General features: G+C 35.6%; 1 protein-coding gene across 2 annotated transcripts in view; it reads right to left on the bottom strand.

Annotated features, from left to right (window-relative positions):
• The window catches only part of GYS2 (glycogen synthase 2), a 71,120-nt gene that overhangs the window by 42,739 nt on the left and 8,198 nt on the right, over window positions 1-20,183 (bottom strand). For both annotated transcript variants that reach the window (XM_037846076.1, XM_037846077.1), the window contains exons 2-4: window positions 13,789-13,970; window positions 9,812-10,003; window positions 7,892-8,074 (exon numbers count right to left, since the gene is read on the bottom strand). In XM_037846076.1, the coding sequence (XP_037702004.1) occupies window positions 7,892-8,074; window positions 9,812-10,003; window positions 13,789-13,970 (557 nt within the window). The remainder of the gene's footprint in view (window positions 1-7,891; window positions 8,075-9,811; window positions 10,004-13,788; window positions 13,971-20,183) is intronic.

Genomic DNA, 20,183 nt, shown 5'->3' with positions numbered 1-20,183 from the left:
GCAGAAATGAGTTAGTGCCCGAGTAAGGTACAGGATGAGAGTAGAGCTGATTCACTGTGGCTGGAAATAGGGAAAAGTATCTTACACTATATAATAATTGTTCATATTATCAGTATCACTTCTAGAGTGTAAGCTTTTCAAGAGCAAGGACCACAATTTATTAATCTTCGTATCACCAGTTGGTTGGATACATAAAATGGCATGTGAACTGGGACATTGGGAAAAAGTTATTTGGGACTGAAAAATTAGTTGACCTGAAGAGAACAAGCATATAAAGTAACACAGCATGTGCAGAAAACAGCAGGATGTCTGATGTGACTGTAGCATTGAGTCTAGGATGTAGGAGACAAAGGCTGGTAGGACATAGTAGGGCCAGATCACTAAAGTCCCTTAAGATAAAGCTTTGTCTTATACACAATGGGGAGCCATTGAAGGGGTTCATTTAATGTGTGGTAAAGACATGACCTATGTCTAAGAAAAATAACTCTGGAGAGAAGTATGAAATGATTCCTATCACATGGGGTTTTCTGATGATTCGATGAGCTAATGCAGGTCAAATGTTTAGAAAACACGTGAAAAATGCTCAGTTAACTTTAGCTATTGTTGTTAATTATCATTATTATTTTGGTTATAGAGAATAAGGAGATTTCATAGATGGGATGGCATTTACCATATGCCTTGAAGAATGTTTATAATTTGGGCATTTAGAGATGGGGAGTGAGTATGCAAAGATACAGGGATGATAACAGGAAGCTGATGATTCCATGAAAGGTCTCTTGAAGACAGGGATAAGTAAAAGCTCCTGCCTTTTCCTGACCCCATGGGGATTCCTACAGGTTTGCCTGGCCCTCCTGTAGCTTTACAGCAACGCCAGATGGCAGGGAGTAGTTGGCTATTTATGTGCTTTGCTTGTGACAAGAAGGAGTCAACTTACTCAATTTAAAACTATTATTGAATAGAATGTATACACATGGGTTTTACCATTTGAATTATAGGAATTAACATGACATAATTAATTGTCAGGGAAAAGATTTAAGAAATTGTGAATCACTTTTCTATGATGCGAAGTCACTCAGCTCTGACTAGGGAAAGCAGAAAGAGTAATGGGTCTAAATTCCATAAATACTTTGGCCTCATGGAATTTGACCTCAGTCAACTCTTGGTAAAACTTAATTTTATGGATCAAAAAAGATGACATTTTTAAAAGGTGGGGTAATGGATGTTGGTGACGGTAGTACAATATTGTGAATGTGATTAATACTCAAAATTTATACTGAAAAGTGGTCAAAATGGGAAATTTTGAGTTGCATATGTGTTATTACAATAAAAGGTTTTTTTTTTTTTTAAAGAAAAAAGTGAATTGATAATGATGACCGCAAGTTACCAAGAAAACAAACAAACAAACAAAAAAGATGACATTTTAAAGTGGCTTACTTTACTTTTTGGTCACTAAACAGATATTGCCCAGAAATTTTGTGTTAATTTGAATCATACCTTTCAACAAAAAATCTTAAACTTTGATTTGGCTAATTTAAAAAAAGAGGGGTAGATGAGGTTTGCCCAATAAAAGACTCATTGCTATACGAACTTCTTAACCATCAGCACAACACCAACTCAGCCCATTTTAACTGAGAATCATTTTAAAAACAGTTGAAAATTGACACAACTATAATTTGGCTGCTGAATTCCATTCATTGATAACATATAAATCAAAAGTCTGTAAAACTGTGAAGTCAATTGCTTTTTACTCAGCGGTTCTACAGTAAGGGCACATGAGCAAAACATTTTATAAACAGTCTTTTAGTGTCATTCTGCTCGAATAAATTATATTTTAGAAATTACTGTTTTTAACCTGTGACATGAACAAAGGTTTATCCTTCTGTAGAAAAGTGGAAAATGTTTGTTTCTTTTGGGCACAAGTAGAATGACTCTGCAGGAAAATTCTATCCCCACACCCCCTTTTCTTTGAGAATGGATATAACTCTGGGGACTTTTCCTTAGAAATGAGAGAGAGAGCTTCCTTAGAAATGAGGAAGCTGTAATTGCGGCTTCCTCATCTCTCTCAAAGCAGGGTATTTGGTAGCTGGTGAGTGGTAAGTAATTGTTAAATATCTCCTACTATTTTAAAACTTCTTATGAAGATATACTTTACCTTCAGTGAAATGCTCAGATCTTACATAAACAGTTTGATTAATTTTGACAAATGCATACAGAGCCTATTAAGAAAGAACATTTTTACTGCTCCAAAAAACTTCCTCATGCTGCTTTCCAGTCAGTCCCTCTTACCTGAAGCAATAATCGATCTTTCTACTACCATAGGCTAGTTTTATCTCTTCTAGAATTTCACATGAATGAAACTACAAAATATTACTTTTTTGTGTCTAACTTTAATATTTTTAAGTCATCCATATTGTTGCATAATTCAGTAGTTTGTTCCTTTCTATTGTTCAGTAGTTTTCTGTTGTATTGATTAATCAATTTATCCTTTCCCCTGTTGATGGATATGGGGGCTGTTTCTAGTTTTTGGCTATTATGAATAAGCCACTATGAACATTTGTGTACACAGCTTTGTGTAAACACATTTTTATTTCTCTTGAATAAATACCTAGGAGTGGAATTACTCAGTCATAGAATAGATGTATATTTTTCAAAGTGGTTGTAACTATTTTATACTCCCAATATCAGTATATGATAATTAGGCTGTGCTACATCCTCTAATATTTGATGATGGCAATCTCTTTTCATTTTTTACCATTCAGATGAGTGTATAGTGGTATCTCATTTTAGTTTTAATTTGTAATTCCTGATGACTAATGGTGTTGAGTCTTTTTCATGTTTTTCATGTGCTTTTTGGCCATTTTAAAAAATGTGTCTGCTCAAGATTTTGCCCATTTTTATTGGTTGTTTCTTATTATGGGCTTGTAAGATTTCTGTGTTTATTTTGGACCCAAGTCCACTGAGTGGTATACATATTATGATTATTTTCTCCCAGTCTTTGACTTACCTATTTTCTTAACAATTTCTCTTGAGGAGCAGACATATTATTTTGATAAAATTATATTTATCTTTTTATGTCTTTTATGGTTAGTGCTTTTTTGTGTCTTATCTAAAAAAATCCTTACCTACCTCAAGGTCTTGAAGATATTCTTCTATTTTTTTTCTAGAAGATGCATAGTTTAAACTTTTACAGTTAGACGTATGATCTAGGTCAAATTAAATTTTGGCAATGGTATGAGTTAGGTGTCTGGGATTATTATTTTTTTCTTATGGATATACAAAATCTCCATTTGTTAAAGAGATTTTCCTTTTCTCATTGACTTTCTTTGGCTTTTGTGTCAAAAAATCATTTAACTATTTACATGTGGCTCTATTTTTAGGCTATTTTTTCTACTTGTATTTTGTCTGTTTTTCCACCAATACCACAGTCTTGATTACTCCAACTTATAGAAAGTCTTAAAGTCAGTGCAAATCTTTCATATTTTTCTTTCTCAAGATTGTTTTTGTTATTCTAGGTAATTCATATTTATAATTAAATATTAAAGTGAATTTGTCAATTTCTAGAAAAATCCCTGCTGCGAATTTGAATGGGATTGCATTGAATCTATACATAAATTTGGTGTAGAATTGACATTTTTAATAATATTGAGTCAATCGATAAGCATAGTATATATCTTCATTTATTTCAATCTTCTTTGATTTTTCTCAGCATTTTTTGTAACTTGTTAAATATATCTCTAAATATTTTATATTTTGATTCTATTATAAATGGTATTGTTTTAAATTTCCTTTTCCTACTGTCAGCTGCTTGTTTGTAAAAATACAACAATTACTAAGAAAGCAGTGTTAAAATCACCAACTATAATTGTGGATTTGTCAATCTTTAGTTCTGCCAATTTTAGATTTGTGTATTTGTGAGCTCAGTTATTAGGTTTATACACAATTAACTGATCCCTTTATCAGTAAAAAAAAATTTGTGTCATTTCTGATACTACTCTCTGCCTTAAAATCTATATTGTTTGATATTAATATAGCCATACCTGATATGTTTTGCTTAATGGTTACATGGAATATATATTTCCATCATTTTAATATCAATCTGTTTGTGAAATGTGTTTTTTTAAAAAACTTATAGTTAGGTCTTGCTTTTGAATCTAGTCTAACAAACTTTGCCTTTTAATTGGGGCTTTTGGTCCACTTATATTTATTGATATGTTTGGATTTATTCCTACCATGTCAGTATTTTATTATGATTTGTCCCATCTGCTATTTGTCCCTGTTTCCTGCCTTTCTCTAAAAGTAAATCAACTATGTTTATGTTTTAAAATCAATTTTATCTTCTCTATTTACTTTTCAGTCATGTCTCTTTGAGTTTTCTTACACCAGTGTCTGTTCTCATCAAAGTCTATATTCAAAAAATATTTCAATACTTCACAAGCAATGAAGAATTTTACAATAGTATATTCCCAATTATTACCCTCTCATCCTTTATTATCTTGTTGTTACATAATTGACACCTGCGTATGCTATAAACCTCACGTTCCTTTGTTAATATTTCACATTTAAATAATCAATACCTTTAAAGAGACTGAATGATACCTGTGAAAAATATAAATAATTAAAAATAGGTCCTTTATATTTACTGACTTATTTACTCCTTCTGATGTCCTTCATTTCTTACTACAAAGCTGTGTTTCTACCTGGTATCATTTTCTTTCAGGTTAACAAACATTTTTTAACACTGTGTACTGAAGTTTTGCTGGAGTCAATTTTTTTCATCTTTTTGTGTCTGAAAATTTCTTTTTTTTAACCTTCATTTCTGAATGATATTTTTATGTATATAGAATTCTAGGTTGACAGTTTTGTTTGTTTGTTTCTATTTAGAACTTTAAAGATGTTGATCTACTGTCTTCTGGCCTCCATTGTTTTTGATAAGTCAGATGAAATTCTTATCATTGTTCTTTTTTAGATATTTTGTTTTCAACTCTGGCTGCCTTTAGATTTTCTTTGTACCTTTGGTTTTTAGTAGTTTGACAATTATTTACCTAAGTGTGTTTTTCTTTGTATTTATCCCACCTGGGGTTCTCTGAAATTCTTTGATTTGTGGTTTTGGTCTGCCATTAATTTTAGAAAATTCCTTGCCATTAATTCTGTATGCATTTTTTTCTGCCCCATTCACTCTCTATTTTTGTTCTGGGACTTTAATTACATGTATTTTAGACCATTTAATATTGTCCCACAGCTCTTGGATGCTCTGCTTTGTTTCTCCTCACTCTTTTTTGCCTTTGTGTTTGTTTAGATCATTTCTATTAACCTATATCCAACTTTACTGATGCTTTCTCCTGCTGTGTCAGATCTGCCAACAAGGCCATTAAAACAATTCTTCATCTCTTGACACTGTTTTTTTTATTTCTAGTGTTTCATTTGACTCTTTTTTTAAAGTAGTTTCTATCTCTCTGCTAAAATTCTCTATCTGTTTGCACATTGCCCACCTTTTCCACATATTAATGATAGTTATGTTAAAATCTCTGTTTCATAATTCCAGCATCTAGGACCTTGTTCTATTGATGATGGGTCCTACTTTCTTGCTTTTTCATTATCTCTTAATGTTTTCTGAATACTGTTTAGTGTGTGTAAAAGAACAATAAAGAATGAGGTAAATGATATTTTAACCAGGTAAAGGGAATGTCGACTCCAATGACAGGTGGCTATATCCATAACTGAAGGTGGCTAGCTCAAAACTTGGCCAGAGAAAAGAATTAAAACCCATCAAATACTTGTCTATGGCTTCCTTCACTGCTGTGTAATCCCAAATAACACTTTCCTCAGATTTTAGTCCAAGAAATTCTGTTGCTATCAAGAAAAGAGAGGCCAAGGCATAAGAAAACTAAAGCCCATTTTTAAAAACCATTAGCCATTATAGTTAAGGGGATAGTTGACCAATGATTGGACTGATAAGGATGCATTTGGAAACATCTGCTTGAAGGGTCTCAGAAAATTCATATGCTGGTTGAAATGGCAATAATGTTAGTTTAGTTTATGAGTTTTACTAAAAACTTAAGCCAATATCAGGATCCTTTTGGATTGTCTATTAACAACAAAAAAAGAAGCTTTTAGTTATCATTTCAGTAAAATTGTTCTATTCTCTCTGCTTTTACAAAGGTTGAATAATTTTTTTCTTGTTTTCATTTTCCCCATGTTTGTTTGCCTAAGTCAGAACTTACTGAAATTGATCCTAGTTTTTGCAGGAAAGACCAAATTATGACATATGCTTTATGATGAATTTTTAAAAATTTTTTCATCTGAATAATTTGGTGTTTTTTATGTATCACTCAAATTCTAAACATACTGTGAGCATGGGACTTTTGCTTTGAGAAATGATAATGAATTCTACTCAGAACCTGATTCTTGACTATTTGTTATCTGTTGCCCTCTTTTCTGGATAGGGCCTCTCATTAGAAAGATGAGCTGGGGTCTTATATTTTATCACAACCTGTGAGGGTTTTTAAGAGGGGAGATATATAATCATATTTGAACACATTAGGATATAAAAACTGACCTTTTGTCAAAGGGATAAAGCTATAATTCATAACTACACGCTATAATGCATTGACTATTGCATTAATTAGAAAATCATATACAATGCATATTGTTAGTTATTTTTATTAATTGCTATTTTGTAATACTCAAACATCAAAAAGGAAAAAAATGATATGCCTCTCTCAATACTTTATTTTACTTTATTTTTCAGAAAGTCTAAGTCTGTTGTTCTGCAAGAAACATGGTTTTTGAGCTTATCACAGATCATTGGTTTGTCCTTAATAGCCTACCATTACCATACACCGGTAGGAAAGGTCCCTGATCTCCTGACTATCTGAATTCCTTGGTGACCTTATTGTAAATGTATCTTATGTTTACAATTTAACCTTTAGGTTAGGCTGACCTTTTTATGGGGAAGTTATTATTAGAACTATTCATTGCATTACAAGTCTTGAAGCTTGTCAGAAGGAACTTTCTTGTACTCTGTCTTTCAGATATTATAACTTTTCACTACCATTTTCTGAGTATTAGCTGTGTATTACACACAGACACCACTATATTCCATTTCATCGAGTCCTAGAATATTTTAAAATGAGAAAGACTTTAGGAACCAACTTGCCCACTACTAATTTTACTGACAGTGAAACTGAATCGCAGAAAGCTAACTCATTATCAGTTTGATTGGTAATATATATACCAATTCTGCAACATTCAAAATGCTTTGTTGATATTATTGACACAATATAAAACATATACTTTTATTAATCAGATATAAATGACTGAAAAAATAGAAGAAAGCAGTCAAAATTAAATGATACTGTGCCATGGAATTGGGTAGCCTCTTAAGACAAACAGGCACAACTGTTTGGGCACAAAAGACCTATGTCCAGTTTTCAGTAACTTTTATCTTACATGAGTCCACAAAAACTCGGCCACATGTTGCAGAGTTAAAGCTTCCAATTAGTTGTTCACTTGGGGGATAGAGTCTAAGTTGCTCTCTGTGTGGGTCCATTGTCTTCACAGCCTTCCCCAAGCTTCAGCGGAGATGAGGAGCCCAACCTTATGGCCACAGTGTCGTGCTCCCTCCATGCCCCTCTGCGTCTATTGCTATATAGTGGAAGAGAAATCAGGCCTCTCCCCTCTAAACTCTAACTTATTGCACTCTTAGCAAAGTTAAACTGTATGAGCTGTCACCCTGGAAGAAACTCTGTCATGAATACTGATTAATTAAAAGGGCATTTCTGCCATCCAGCTGGCAGATGAAATGTGAAAATCAATACTTGTCATCCTTCAGCTTCAAGGGCCAGAAAGAAAGGTGGGGAGAGGGTGGAGAGGAGAGAGGAGGACCATTTACCTTATCAAGATGGTTGTAGAAATCAATATTTGCTGCACAGAGATACCTCCCAAGCAGTGTAGCGTGGGTGGTAAATATTGTGGCAATAGGAAGTTTCCGGGCTCGAGAAAGGATCAATCCAATTCCAGCCTGCCATTCATGGAATTGGGCAATGACGTGTTTACCATCTGCATGATCTGTCACCTACATCAGAGAAAAAACATTTAGAAAAGTTGTTGATGAAGCTTGACTTTGCTCATAGTCCACAGCATAAAGAAATTTGTTATGCCTGTAAATTTTATCATAATTTGAAGGGGTTTAAATATGAAGCATGCACACTGAGGAAGTATAAGGTATCTTATAGAATTCAGTGGCATGTTCATAAGGCCCAGATATTTTTATGTCTTACGTTTTAATGAAGGACCAGCTTTTTTTTTCCTATCCATAGAGGGGTTTCATAGAGTAAGTGCCTGGTAGGCTCTCAATGGATACATGTTGAATGGATGGATGAATGAATATTAGGCAATAATAATAATTTCCTTGATGGTATCACTGAGCTGCTGAATTAATTGAGGCTACCTACTACCAAGCTTCTTTTAAAGTAAACAACAGATACCTTCACGTTTTAATTCAACCTTGGTTTGGTTTTCTCTTCCTTGCAGCCCAAGCATTTTAATGGACACATTATTGTTTTAAAACCATGGTCGTATAAGGAATAAGTTAATGACTAATTTAGAATCAAACAGAAATATCAAAACATACTGAGTACCCTGGTCTAATTCTATTAGAACAAACTAGGCTAGTCACCGATCTTCTCACTTTAACAGTTGATCAGACCAGTGGCAGCAAAGAGGTGGCAGCAGAAACAGGACTTTCCCAGCAGCCTTAATATTTTTCAATATCTCCATTCTTTGAATCAGAGGAAATCTCTGTTTCTGGCACAGCTTTTCGTTAGAGAAAATTGGGACTCTCATTTTTTTTTCTTTTCTCCCCTGTATTTCCCTTAAAAAGAATGACAACAGACATGCTTCTAGGGGGGTGGCTTAGGGAGGCAATTTGCAGAGGTATGTAGAGTTGGTTCCACTAATCAGTGCTAAAACAAGATTGCAGATCTGTCATTAACCACCCACCTCTCCTTCTTCTGTGCTGTCACCAACCCCAAATCCCTCTACCTTCCCTGTTCAGTTCAAGGCATCCCTTAAAATCTGACTTCATCAGTAAGAAGGATTGGTCAAGGGGAACCCCCCAACATAACAGTTCTGTGATCTGTCCTTAGACTACATCTCCACCTTGCTGGGGATGCTCTTTCTGCACCATCTGACTTGCAGGCCAGGTACAATCACCTTGAAGTAATGGGTCTATAGAAATCCTAATGATACACTCTGAAGAGCTGAGAGTACAGGTTTGGTGCAATTAGAAAAGGACTGATTTCCAATGCTATTGCTTTTTTATACCTATGGATTACTCCAAGGCTTGCTAAGTTCTCTTACTTCAGCCCTTCACAAAAGAAGGAAAATATCTAAAAGCCCCGCCACTTGCAAAAGTACTCATGCATAAACAAAACCTAATACTTCAAGTTATTTTGTACAACCATGATCCTATAATTCATGTACATAGTACATGATGTATAATATCCCTTGTTTTTGTATATGTGTTGAGTATCCTCTATAAAGCAGGCAATTTACACTGCATACCTTATACGTATTATTCCATTTATAGCTGGCCTGAAGTATTGATAAGCTTTATTATTACCTTGTTCCAGAGATTAGCGGTTAGCTGAAGGAATGCTGAACATTTTCTCATACTTCTTTACAATGTATTAGGACAATCAATAATAGCATCATCTCAAAATGTGCCTAATATGAAGATCCTGGGATCGTTGCTGGGCACTGAATGCAATTGTGCTGCTCCTCTGTGGTGTGGCTACACAGTAAAATGTACCTCTTTTAAGAACCAGGCCGTTAAAGATCCAAATATCAGCATATCATTGACTTCTTGGTCATGATAAGGGATGCCAACACTGCATGCTTCCCAGAGGTCTCCTTTCCACCTGTCCAAATTCCAAGCTGAATAGCCTATGTCAAAGAGCACCACGTAAGGATTGCCTTCAATCAGCCATCTTCCAAAATGCACCTGCCATGAAAAGAACATATAGCCATGTAGTAATACGAAGGAGTACAAGTGAGGAGAATGTATTTGTGTTTACAGGATTTAAGCCTTATTTAGAACTCAACAGCAGAAAGAACATGCTGCATAGAAAGCTGTAGTGATAATGAAGAACATCTGATGTTTGGAACTGAAAAACGGAATGGGCCTGCATCCAGTCATCTAGGATTTCCAAGTTCTTGTTCTTCACTAAATTTGATCATGTGAAAACAAAGAGGTCTTGTAATCTCTGTCGTTCTGTCCCTCATTACCCTCTGTGACCTTGAGGTCATGGATATAAGATTTAATATTATGGTCTATGCTTTTATGATAGTCCTAAGATGAAATGTTCTGTTTCTTTAACATCTGTAATTGTATATAATGCTTCCTTGTGTCACTTACTTCCCTTTATACTATAGGACTTAAAACATTTCCTGCTAGAGAAAAGTTGTTTCTATAGACACGTGTATGATTTGATTTCTCTTACTACTCCTACCAAAAAAGAAAAAGTCCTCACATGTATCCTAAAATTTTTCTGTCAGAGATCTTAACTAAATACGTTCTTCAAATTGACTTATTTTTCTTTTATCCCTGATTGTTTTACTTTTTGCAAGTTTTAATGCAATAACTGTCTCAAATTTTTCCAATTGCATTTATGTATTCACTTATATATCCATGTTTTAACTTCTTCCTTTGCTCTCTATTTCTCTATACTAATTCACTTGTTCCTTTGTCTTGATTTTTATTTTATGTTTATTCTCCTATTACATGGTACACAATCCCATAAACCACTTCAAACCTCTCATTGACATTCAGGCTCCTCTACAAAGTTGAAAGTGTTCACAGTGCTTACATATTGACTCTTGTGACTGCACCCAAAGCTTAATTGTGCAGAGCTTGGAAGCCCATTTGATCATCATGTTCCTCCCATGGGATGTAGCATGTGTGGTGATGTCATTCCTTCTATCTAAAGCCAATGCCTTGTCCAACTTTGGGGACTCTCATTGCATGCCAGTTGCTTTCATTATAATTTAGTATTTATCATGTCACCCATTACTTTTTGAGATTGAGTTTTCCCAAACCCCAAACAACTTGCACTGTTTTTCTCTTTGGAACATTCATTGACTAATTCCCTCATTCAACAAATATTTACTGAGTGCCTAATATGTCACATACTAAACAATGAGGTAAGATCACAGAGCAGTGTTGAAACTACAAGCAGAGACTGTAAGCTAGCTTGTTTTGACTCCCAGTCAGTTTTTGGCTCCATCACAAAAACATCCTTACAGCAGAAGTCCATGTAGAATATTGAGACCAGTTATTTCCATTGTGCTTCTCATCTTCCTCTTCCTTCACAAGATGCAAGCCCCTTCTGACATCTCCTATCACACCCCTATCACTTTTCCTGCATTCTCTCTGCTACCCTTCCTATGAAATCATTCACTGGTGCCCTCTAGGACTTCAATTTCCATTGTAAATTAAATATTCTGCCCCTTAAACCTTGTATACACTTCCTAGATACTATCACCCAAATGGAAGCCTCAAGTGAGGGGTTTTTATTTTTTCATCCGAGAAACTATATTACTGGGATGGGTGTGAAGGAAAGTTAGTATATTTTTAAAAAAATTTCACTGCAATTTGACAACTTTTCTTCTGTTTATGTATAAAAACATCTTTTAGATTCATGCTTTCTGAATATACTGCCTTTGTCTGTTCTACCAATCACCTGGGTGTGTTCCCACCTTATCACAGGTGACTTCAAAGTCCAATCTCACACTGATAGTTACTTGACCTTGTTGACTTCAAATAACTTCAAGTCCATTTGATTTTAGCCCCCAAACTCATCACTACATTCTTACACCTGTCATAACCTAAACTGTTCCTCCTCTGAAATACTCGACTCCAGTTTTCTATTATCTGACCAAGACTATCCTTCCAGTTTTCTCACTTTTTGTCCCCCAATGCATGTGTTTGTCTTTCTTCCTCTTCAAGACCTCCAGTTCCTGGAAATTTCCATTTTCTCCAAAATTAACACCTCCTCAGCTTTATGTCCTTTCCCATCCATTTCAAATAAAATTGTCCATCAAGTCAACCAACACAGTCACTCTCATAATTACTACCAATACTCCTGCTACCTTGTCCACTGAAATAATCAGCACTGGAACTCTAGCTGTTCAACTTTCCACACTTCCATTCAGGTTGCAGATGGCTGCTGGAGAAAGTCACAGAGCCATGTACATTTATGTCACTAAAACATCATGGCTATACTTAAGAGTGTCCAGAGATTCTTTTATATTTCCCTTGAACACTTCTTTAGAAATGTCTTCCTTCAAATTTTCTTATTTCAACACTTGCCTCCTTGCTCTCATAAGGTGACCTTTAACTCCTTCTTCAGTAAGATCATCAAAGCCATTGGGTGCGACATACTGAATTCTTCATCAACTTACCTCAATTTGTATTCATTCGTTATATCCTGTTTGAGTGAAAGGGGCAAAGAATGAGCCTTTCAATAGTGTTTTGAATTTTGTGCCCTCCCCCATTTTCAGTAACTTTACTCTCTTCAATCATCTATTTCTTCTGATCTCGCTAACTCTCCTCATCTGCTAGATATTATATTTTGACACAGAAACATGCTTAGATCTCACCAATATTTTTTAAAAATACCGATTCTGAAAACCACGTCTCTCCAATCTTTCTCCAACATAGAAAAATCTCACAACCACAACATCTGTGTCCTTCCCCTTATCACTTGTTCTTTCCTCAACCCATTGCAATCTGATTTAACCTTCCCTTGTCCTCTGAAAGTATACATTGCAAGGTCACCAACAACCTGAATATTGTCAAATCCATTTGACCTTGGTTCAATCCTTGTTGACTCAATCCCTCCTTCGTACTTGAAACTCTCCCCTCCCTTGACTTAACAGCCTATTGCTGCTGTAACAAATGGCCAGAAAATTAGTGTCTTAAAAGAGCACAAACATTATCTTACAGGTCTGGAGGTCAGAAGTCAGAAATAGGTCTTACAGGCTAACATCAAGGTGTTAGCAGAGAAGTGTTCCTTCTAGAAGCTCTAGGGGAGAATCTGTTTCCTTGCCTTTTCCAGCTTCTGGAGGCCCACCTGCACTCCTTGGCCCATGACCCCTTCCTCCATCTTCAAAGCAGATCACTTCCACCTTTACATCTCTTCTCTGGCTCTAGCTCTACTGTTTTCCTCTATTAAGGACCCTGGTGGTTTATTGGGTTTACTAGGATAATCCAGGACAATCTCTTTATCTCAAGGGCTTTACTGTAATCCTATCTGTAAAGTATCTTTTACCATATTAGATAATGACTTGGGCATCCTTAGTTCTACACCACTGTCTTCTACCTTTTCAGTTTCAGATGTCTTCTAATATAGTTCCTCTAACATGTTGGCGTTCTCTAAGATTTGGCCCCAAAACTTCTGCTCTTGGTCTGTGAACTCCCACTGAGTAATATTATCAACATCGGTGACTTTAACTACAATCTATATGCAAATGACTGCCCCAAATACATCTGTACCATGTGCCTTCTGCTGAGCTCCAAACCCATTATTTCTAGTAGACATTTTCCCTTCATTTTCACAAGGTGACTCAAATGCAACCAATTTTAAATCAAAGTTATCATCTTTCTCACAAACCCGCTCCTCTTCCCTAAGTAAGTGCATGGATTTCTCCTGATGTGAGTTCATTTTCATGGTCTGTTTTCCCCTAACAATTGGCTAACAGTTGCCGAGTGAGGTGTCAGTCCTTTACCTGGCAGCCATGCTTATTCATTGCGTCCACTGCTCTTCTAACAGCATCATTCACAGGTTCGCACTGTTCCACCTGAGTCTTCATATTATGCTCAAAGTATGGACCTATGAGAAAATAATTGTCTCCCCATTCATCTGCTGTTGTTTTGGCCTTTGTCTGAATCACCGTATAGATGCCACCAACTGTTAAAAAGAAAAGGCTCCATTAACATTCAAGTTAGAAATTCATTCCAGTCATTTTAACTGAGGAAGGGATGAAAATGAGTTCTCATTTTTAAGTTAACATTTAGGATCCTCCAAGCACTTTCTAAAAAAAAAGTCTTTTAACTTTCTAAAAGACTAATGGTAAACATGTTTTTAAAGGATGCTAACAAATGGTCGATACTTGGTTCATTTCAATACATGTATTAAAGTTCCATCTGGGTGCATGTCATAGAGCAGCAAGTTCACAGCAGCAAAGAAATAAATATATTTCAAGGAAATCTGAAAAAGTGATTAGAATAAAGCAGTACCTGGCTTGAAAGATCTGTTCACATTGAAACGTAACATTGGGACAAACAGCCATTGCATGACACACACCTTCAGCAGCAGTAGTCACATTTCACTTCTTCTCCTAAAGCTGCAGAAATTATGAGCATTTTCTCAACTTAGGCAGCTACTCCCCCATCTAATGCACCAAGCAAGGTATCTTTTGGCAGTGGAAAGAGCTGGTAAATTTTGAGGGATGCTGCATGGCCTAACCCTGATATCAAAACCAATGACACAAATCTAAGTTTTCATACTTATATGGTATTTCTCCCTTCCTATAGTCATTGTTTCATTTTTTTTCCTCTGGCATTGGCACTACCACTATTAAAACACAAAGCCAGAAAATAGGCATACTCTTAGATCCAGCAAGTCCTCATCTAGAGAATTGTCCTGGGGAGAAAATAAGAGGAATACTAAAAGATGAGTGAGTAAGAATGTTTACTGAAGCATTATTTTGTTGAAAAATTGGAAGCTACTTAATATTGAAGTAATTAACTCAACCTAAGTTTCAATTTGTTCATCTGTTAAATGGGGAGGGATAAAATAGTACATACCTTGGGGTGGGGGGAGTTGGGCAGGTTGCAGCATGAGTACTAAAAATTAGGAACATAAAAGGATTAAGGTGCTTTAAGACTCTGTTCCCCAACAGAAACTTTTAACAACCAGTAAGAAATGGCAGAAACATCTCTCAAAGCTCCAAAAAAAAAAAAAAAAAAAAAAAAAAAAAATTTAAAAGACTGTGGTAACAGGGTAAGTGCTGAATCAATAAAAAATCCACTTAAAAGTGGCAGTATTTCATGGCTCTGTGGCTAGCCCCTCTCCCACCCCTCACCAGTTCAGCACATGGCCCATGTTCCCAGTGTGGATCCCTGGTCCTGGTATCAGAGGGAGCAGAATAACCCTTGTGCACATACTGGGAGCTTATGTGTCTGGTTCAGTCTGTCTGGTGGTGACCTGAGGGACTCGCTGTCTCACAGTTGCCCTGCAGGTAGAAGGCATTTCACAGAGCTCTCCAACAGAATGCTATGGGACAGCAGTCAAATCATGCTGCCTGGGGCAAGGGATTGCTGGCCATAAGACATACAGTACAATGCTGAGGACTGTGAGGAAACCTGTTCCTGGGGAAGAGGGGGCATTTGTACCCATGTTAATGGGGGAATTCCTAGAGCCAAATGTGCATGCCAAAGACAAGATGCATATGCAGACAGGATCAGGGAGACCCCTACCTCAAAGGAACATTTTGGCCACAGCTAGTTTCTAAACTCATTGTATGGCTAAGCCTTGAAGGAGAACACTTGCAAAAGTCAATCTGCAAAGGCCAGGAAAGGTATTTTCCTCCCCCTTCTCCTCCTCCTCCTCCTCCTCCTCATTCCCCTTAGCTCCTGACATTCAAGGAAAGCTTTATCATAACACTAACTAAATACAGGTTTAAGGATGGGTGCCTCAGAGTCTAAATTCCAGCAATAATACATTAAAATATCAAAACATCCAAGTTTCAATAGAAGATTAAAAACACAGAAAGAAAGAGGAAGTGATGGACCTGGAAAAGGGAAGCTTAAAGTATTAGAAACCATCATTGAGGAGGACCAGACCAGGGACATACCAGACAAAGCGTTTTTTTAAATGGTCCTAAATATGCTCAAAGAGCTAAAGGAAAATATGGACAAATAACTAAAGGAAATAAGGAAAATGACAGGTGAGCACAAAGTGAATATCAATGGAGAAGGAAATTATGAAAGGGAACCAAACAGAGCTGATAATCACAATAACAGAAATTTAAAACTCCTTGGGGAGATTCAACAGCAGATTGGAGCTGGCAGAAGAAAGAATCAGTAAACTTGAAGATAAGATAGTTGAAATCATTCAGTCTGAAGAGAAGAAAGCAGAAAAGATGAAAAGTGAACAGAGCCTGAGGTACCTATGGGACAGTCCCAAGTGTACCAGTATAGACACTGGAGAGTCCCAGAGGAGAAGATACAAAGAAAGACAAAGAAAATTCAAGGAAATCATGGCTGAAAACTTCCAAAATTTAATGAAAGACACGAATATACATATCCAAGACCCTCAACGAATGCCAAACAGGATAAACCCAAATAGACCCACACTGCAGTACATTATAATCAAACTGTTGAATGTCAAAAATAGAGAGAATTGTGAAAGCTACAAGAGAGAAACAATGTGCCATAGACAAAGGAGCTGAGATTAAGTGCCAATTTCTAATTGAAAACCAGGGAGGCAAGAAGGCAGTGGGACAACATATTTAATGTGCTGAAAGCAAAATACTGCCAACAAAGAATTCTGTATCTGGAAAAACTGTCTTTCAAAAATAAGGGAGAGGTTAAGACATTCCAAGATGAACAAAAGCTGAGGGACTTTGTCACCACTAGTCCGGCCCTAGAGTCAATGCTCAAGGAGTTCTGCAGGTTGAAAGGAAAGAACAATAGACAATAGATCAAAGCCACATGAAGAAATAAAGATCTCCTGTGAGAGAAACAACATGGGTAAATATAAATGCCAGTAGTATTTTTTTTTTTGGTTTAACTCTACTTTTTAGTTCCTACAAGGCAAATGCATAAAGTGTAATAAAAATCAGCGGTTTTGGCTCGTAACGTATAAGCATGTAGTTTGTGACAAGAACTACATAAAGGTGAGGGGATGGAGGAGACTAGGAACATGGTTTGTGTACACTATTGAAATTAAGTTGGTATTAAAGCAAATGATGTTGTTATATATTTAGGATATTAATTGTAAGTCCCATGGCTAACTATAATAAAATATCAGAGAACATGCAAGCTCATAGAGACAGAAATTAGAATACAGTTTGCCGGGGCTGAGGGGCACAGGGGGAATGGGGAGTTAATGCATAATGGGTATAGGGTTTCTGTTCAAGGATATGGGAAAGTGGTGAGGATACCGCAATTTGTGAATGTGAGTAATTCCATTCAGTGGTATACATGGGAGTAGTGGAAATGGGAAAGTTTATGTTGGGTATATGTTCCCACAATTAAAAAAAAACAGAAAGAGCAATTAAAGAGTCAATGACAATTAAGTGCAATACACAATCCTGAATGGGCTCTAACAAGGGGGGAGAAGAGATTCAAAGGAACATTATTGGGACATTTGAAAAAATTGGAATATAAACTGTATACTTTGTATCAATGTTAACTTTCTTGAACTTGATAACTGCACTTAAGGTGGTTTACATAAGTGAACAATATTTTTGTTCTTAGGAAATGTACATGGCAATATTAAGTGTTCAAGGACATGATGTATACAATCTATACTCAAATATTCAGAAAATTGATAGATGGATAGATGAATAGATAGTATGATACAGCAAATGGGGCAAAATGTTAAAATTGGTGAATCTGAGTATGGGGATGGGTGGTAGCGTATGTTGGAGTTCTCTGTATGGGTTTTGTATTATTTTTGTAACTGTCCTGTAAGTTTCAATGTATTTCAAAATAAAGAGTTTTAAAAACTTAGGCCTCATTGAAAAGTTGAGATTAGAGTAAATACTTTAAAAAAGATGAAGAAATTAGGCAAGGTTGTATCATGGGGAATAATTTTCTAGACAAAGGTAACATTTAAAGGAGATGAAATAGAGCCAAGAGGAGATTTCAAAAGAAGAGTTTTGAGATTTGGTAGCCAGGCAGAAGAAATAGGGGAGGGCCAAGAGGACGATAACATCCAATAAACCTAGGCGAGATATTTCCTGTGCCCTCTTTAAGCAATGATCTTGTTATGAGATTATGAAAACACTCTGATCTCCTTCTTGAGCAATGCTTTATCCATGAGTTCTAGGCAAGTGGGTGACTCAAGAAATCCTGTATGAAATTCTAGAGCTAATACAGACCCTGGCACCAAACTTCAACTCAATTTCAAAGAGCAATTTCATTTTGTATATTGAGAAGAATATTTGTTCTCACTTTTCATTACTGTTTTTTATGAAGTATCCAAGTCCTCAGGAAATAAGATTTGATAGCTACCAAATCTCTTATTTCAGTAACTTAGACTTTAAATAATAAATTTTATCAATAGTTACAATCAATGGCCAAAAGGTAGAATTTTATCCGTAAATTGGTCTTCAAACCTGAGCCACTCAAAGTAACTTTTGCAAAATTGCCTTCTTAAAAGTGAGACACAAAAAGCAAATGCCGATACTATTATATGATACCAATGAGATTCATTAATTTGCAAAGAAGTTCCCTCAGACCTAGAAGAGCTAATGTAATTACCCAAAGTAAATATTACATGGAAGCAATTTATATGTGCACCTACATAAATTTATTATTCTTAAAAGCTTCATCTTTCAGAAGACTTTCTGAATACATCTAAAAGAAATTTAAACAGTCACTTCAGCAGTCTGTTAATAAGAAGACTATAAATCACAGCTGAGATGACAGGTGATGAGGACAGCGTGGAACACATGAAGAGGGTCTTCAGAATTGAACCTGCAAGTAGAGGCTTCCAGATCAGACCAGAGCAAACGTGACTCACTTAGTCATTCAACAATGAATCTAAGTCTACATGAATTAATGCCAACATAAAGTGCACCTAAATGTTTCCCCAAATTCCAGAAAATTTAATGAACATTTCAAAGCTATTTTTTTTGAAGAAAAACCAATTTAGAGAAATAGTTTGTGAGGGCAACTTTTTTAAAAGAGGAAATTTTCTGTAATATGTGAGTCTTAATCTTAGCATCATATTTAAACATATATAAGCTTTATACAAAATCACTGAGTCCATACAAATGCAATATCTTCAAATGATTGCTCCTCTTCTGTCGACTAATTTCCTTCGTCTTATCAGGTGGCATACCTTATGGGCTTTGGATAGTACATATTCATTAAATGTCTTACTAATATTTCTATTCTTCAAAAATCTTTTTTTTTTTTTTTGCAAACTTCATCTTTCTTGGAGATCTTAGAACATTCTTGTTTGTTAAATTATGTGTTTTAAATAGAAATACATTTGGGTAAATGCAAACATTTTTATTTGCTAATGGATGCAAAGGACATTCTGGTTGGAAAAAAAATAAATGGTTTGATATGGAAATTGAAATGCAAAGATAAACATAGCTGATTAATTTGCTACTTTTTCCCAATTGAGGGCTTCAGCCTTTATATAGATGGCCCCCAAATGACTTTAGAGTGTTTATAAATACTATGGCTATGCTCTTTCAATCTATTAGGAATAAAGACATAAATTAAAAAGTGAGTTCATCCTATCTTGGGTGAGACCTACTTGTAAATGAATTTTTTTTCTTTTCCCTTTACATACTTCCTGTGGAGAGATGCTCTTGGTGCTATTTTGTATGCTCAAAGACCATTTTAGTCTCTCTCAACCTCCCCGTATTCATATGCCAATAAGTTTTCCTCAATTTGTCCTCTATTTTACCACGCATTGCCCCAAATGTCTTTCTTAGCATGCTAGAGTACAGTAAGTGCAACAGCCTGGAGATGGGATCATTCTTATTTTCAAATTCAGAGTAAAACCAAAGAACTCCACCAACATATTTTTTTATTGAATTATTGTTTTACTGCAGTGTAGCTTGTTGAATTTGGACTTGGTCTTCATTTTTAAACATGTACTTTGTATCTTATTGATCTGTATTTTCCTGAAACAACATGGGAGCTAACTTTAGTGTGAGGACAAAGTATCAGGCCTTTCATATGAAAGAAAAGATGAACTATCATGGCAAATATGTCAATGAAGGAGTGAAAACTCTTAATTATCATCTAGAAATACCACTGATATTTTAAAAATCAGGACTCTGAAGCAGTGTAGAGTGGACACCAGCCAAAATAAGACACTGTATATATAAAAAGGTAAATCTTTGCTACTTTTAAAATGCTTAAAGTTACA

Source organism: Choloepus didactylus, chromosome 8, assembly GCF_015220235.1.
Source record: "Choloepus didactylus isolate mChoDid1 chromosome 8, mChoDid1.pri, whole genome shotgun sequence".
Taxonomy (NCBI): Eukaryota; Metazoa; Chordata; class Mammalia; order Pilosa; family Megalonychidae; genus Choloepus; species Choloepus didactylus.
Note: the sequence above shows the minus strand (reverse complement) of the source record. Positions and strands in the feature narration are given on the sequence as shown.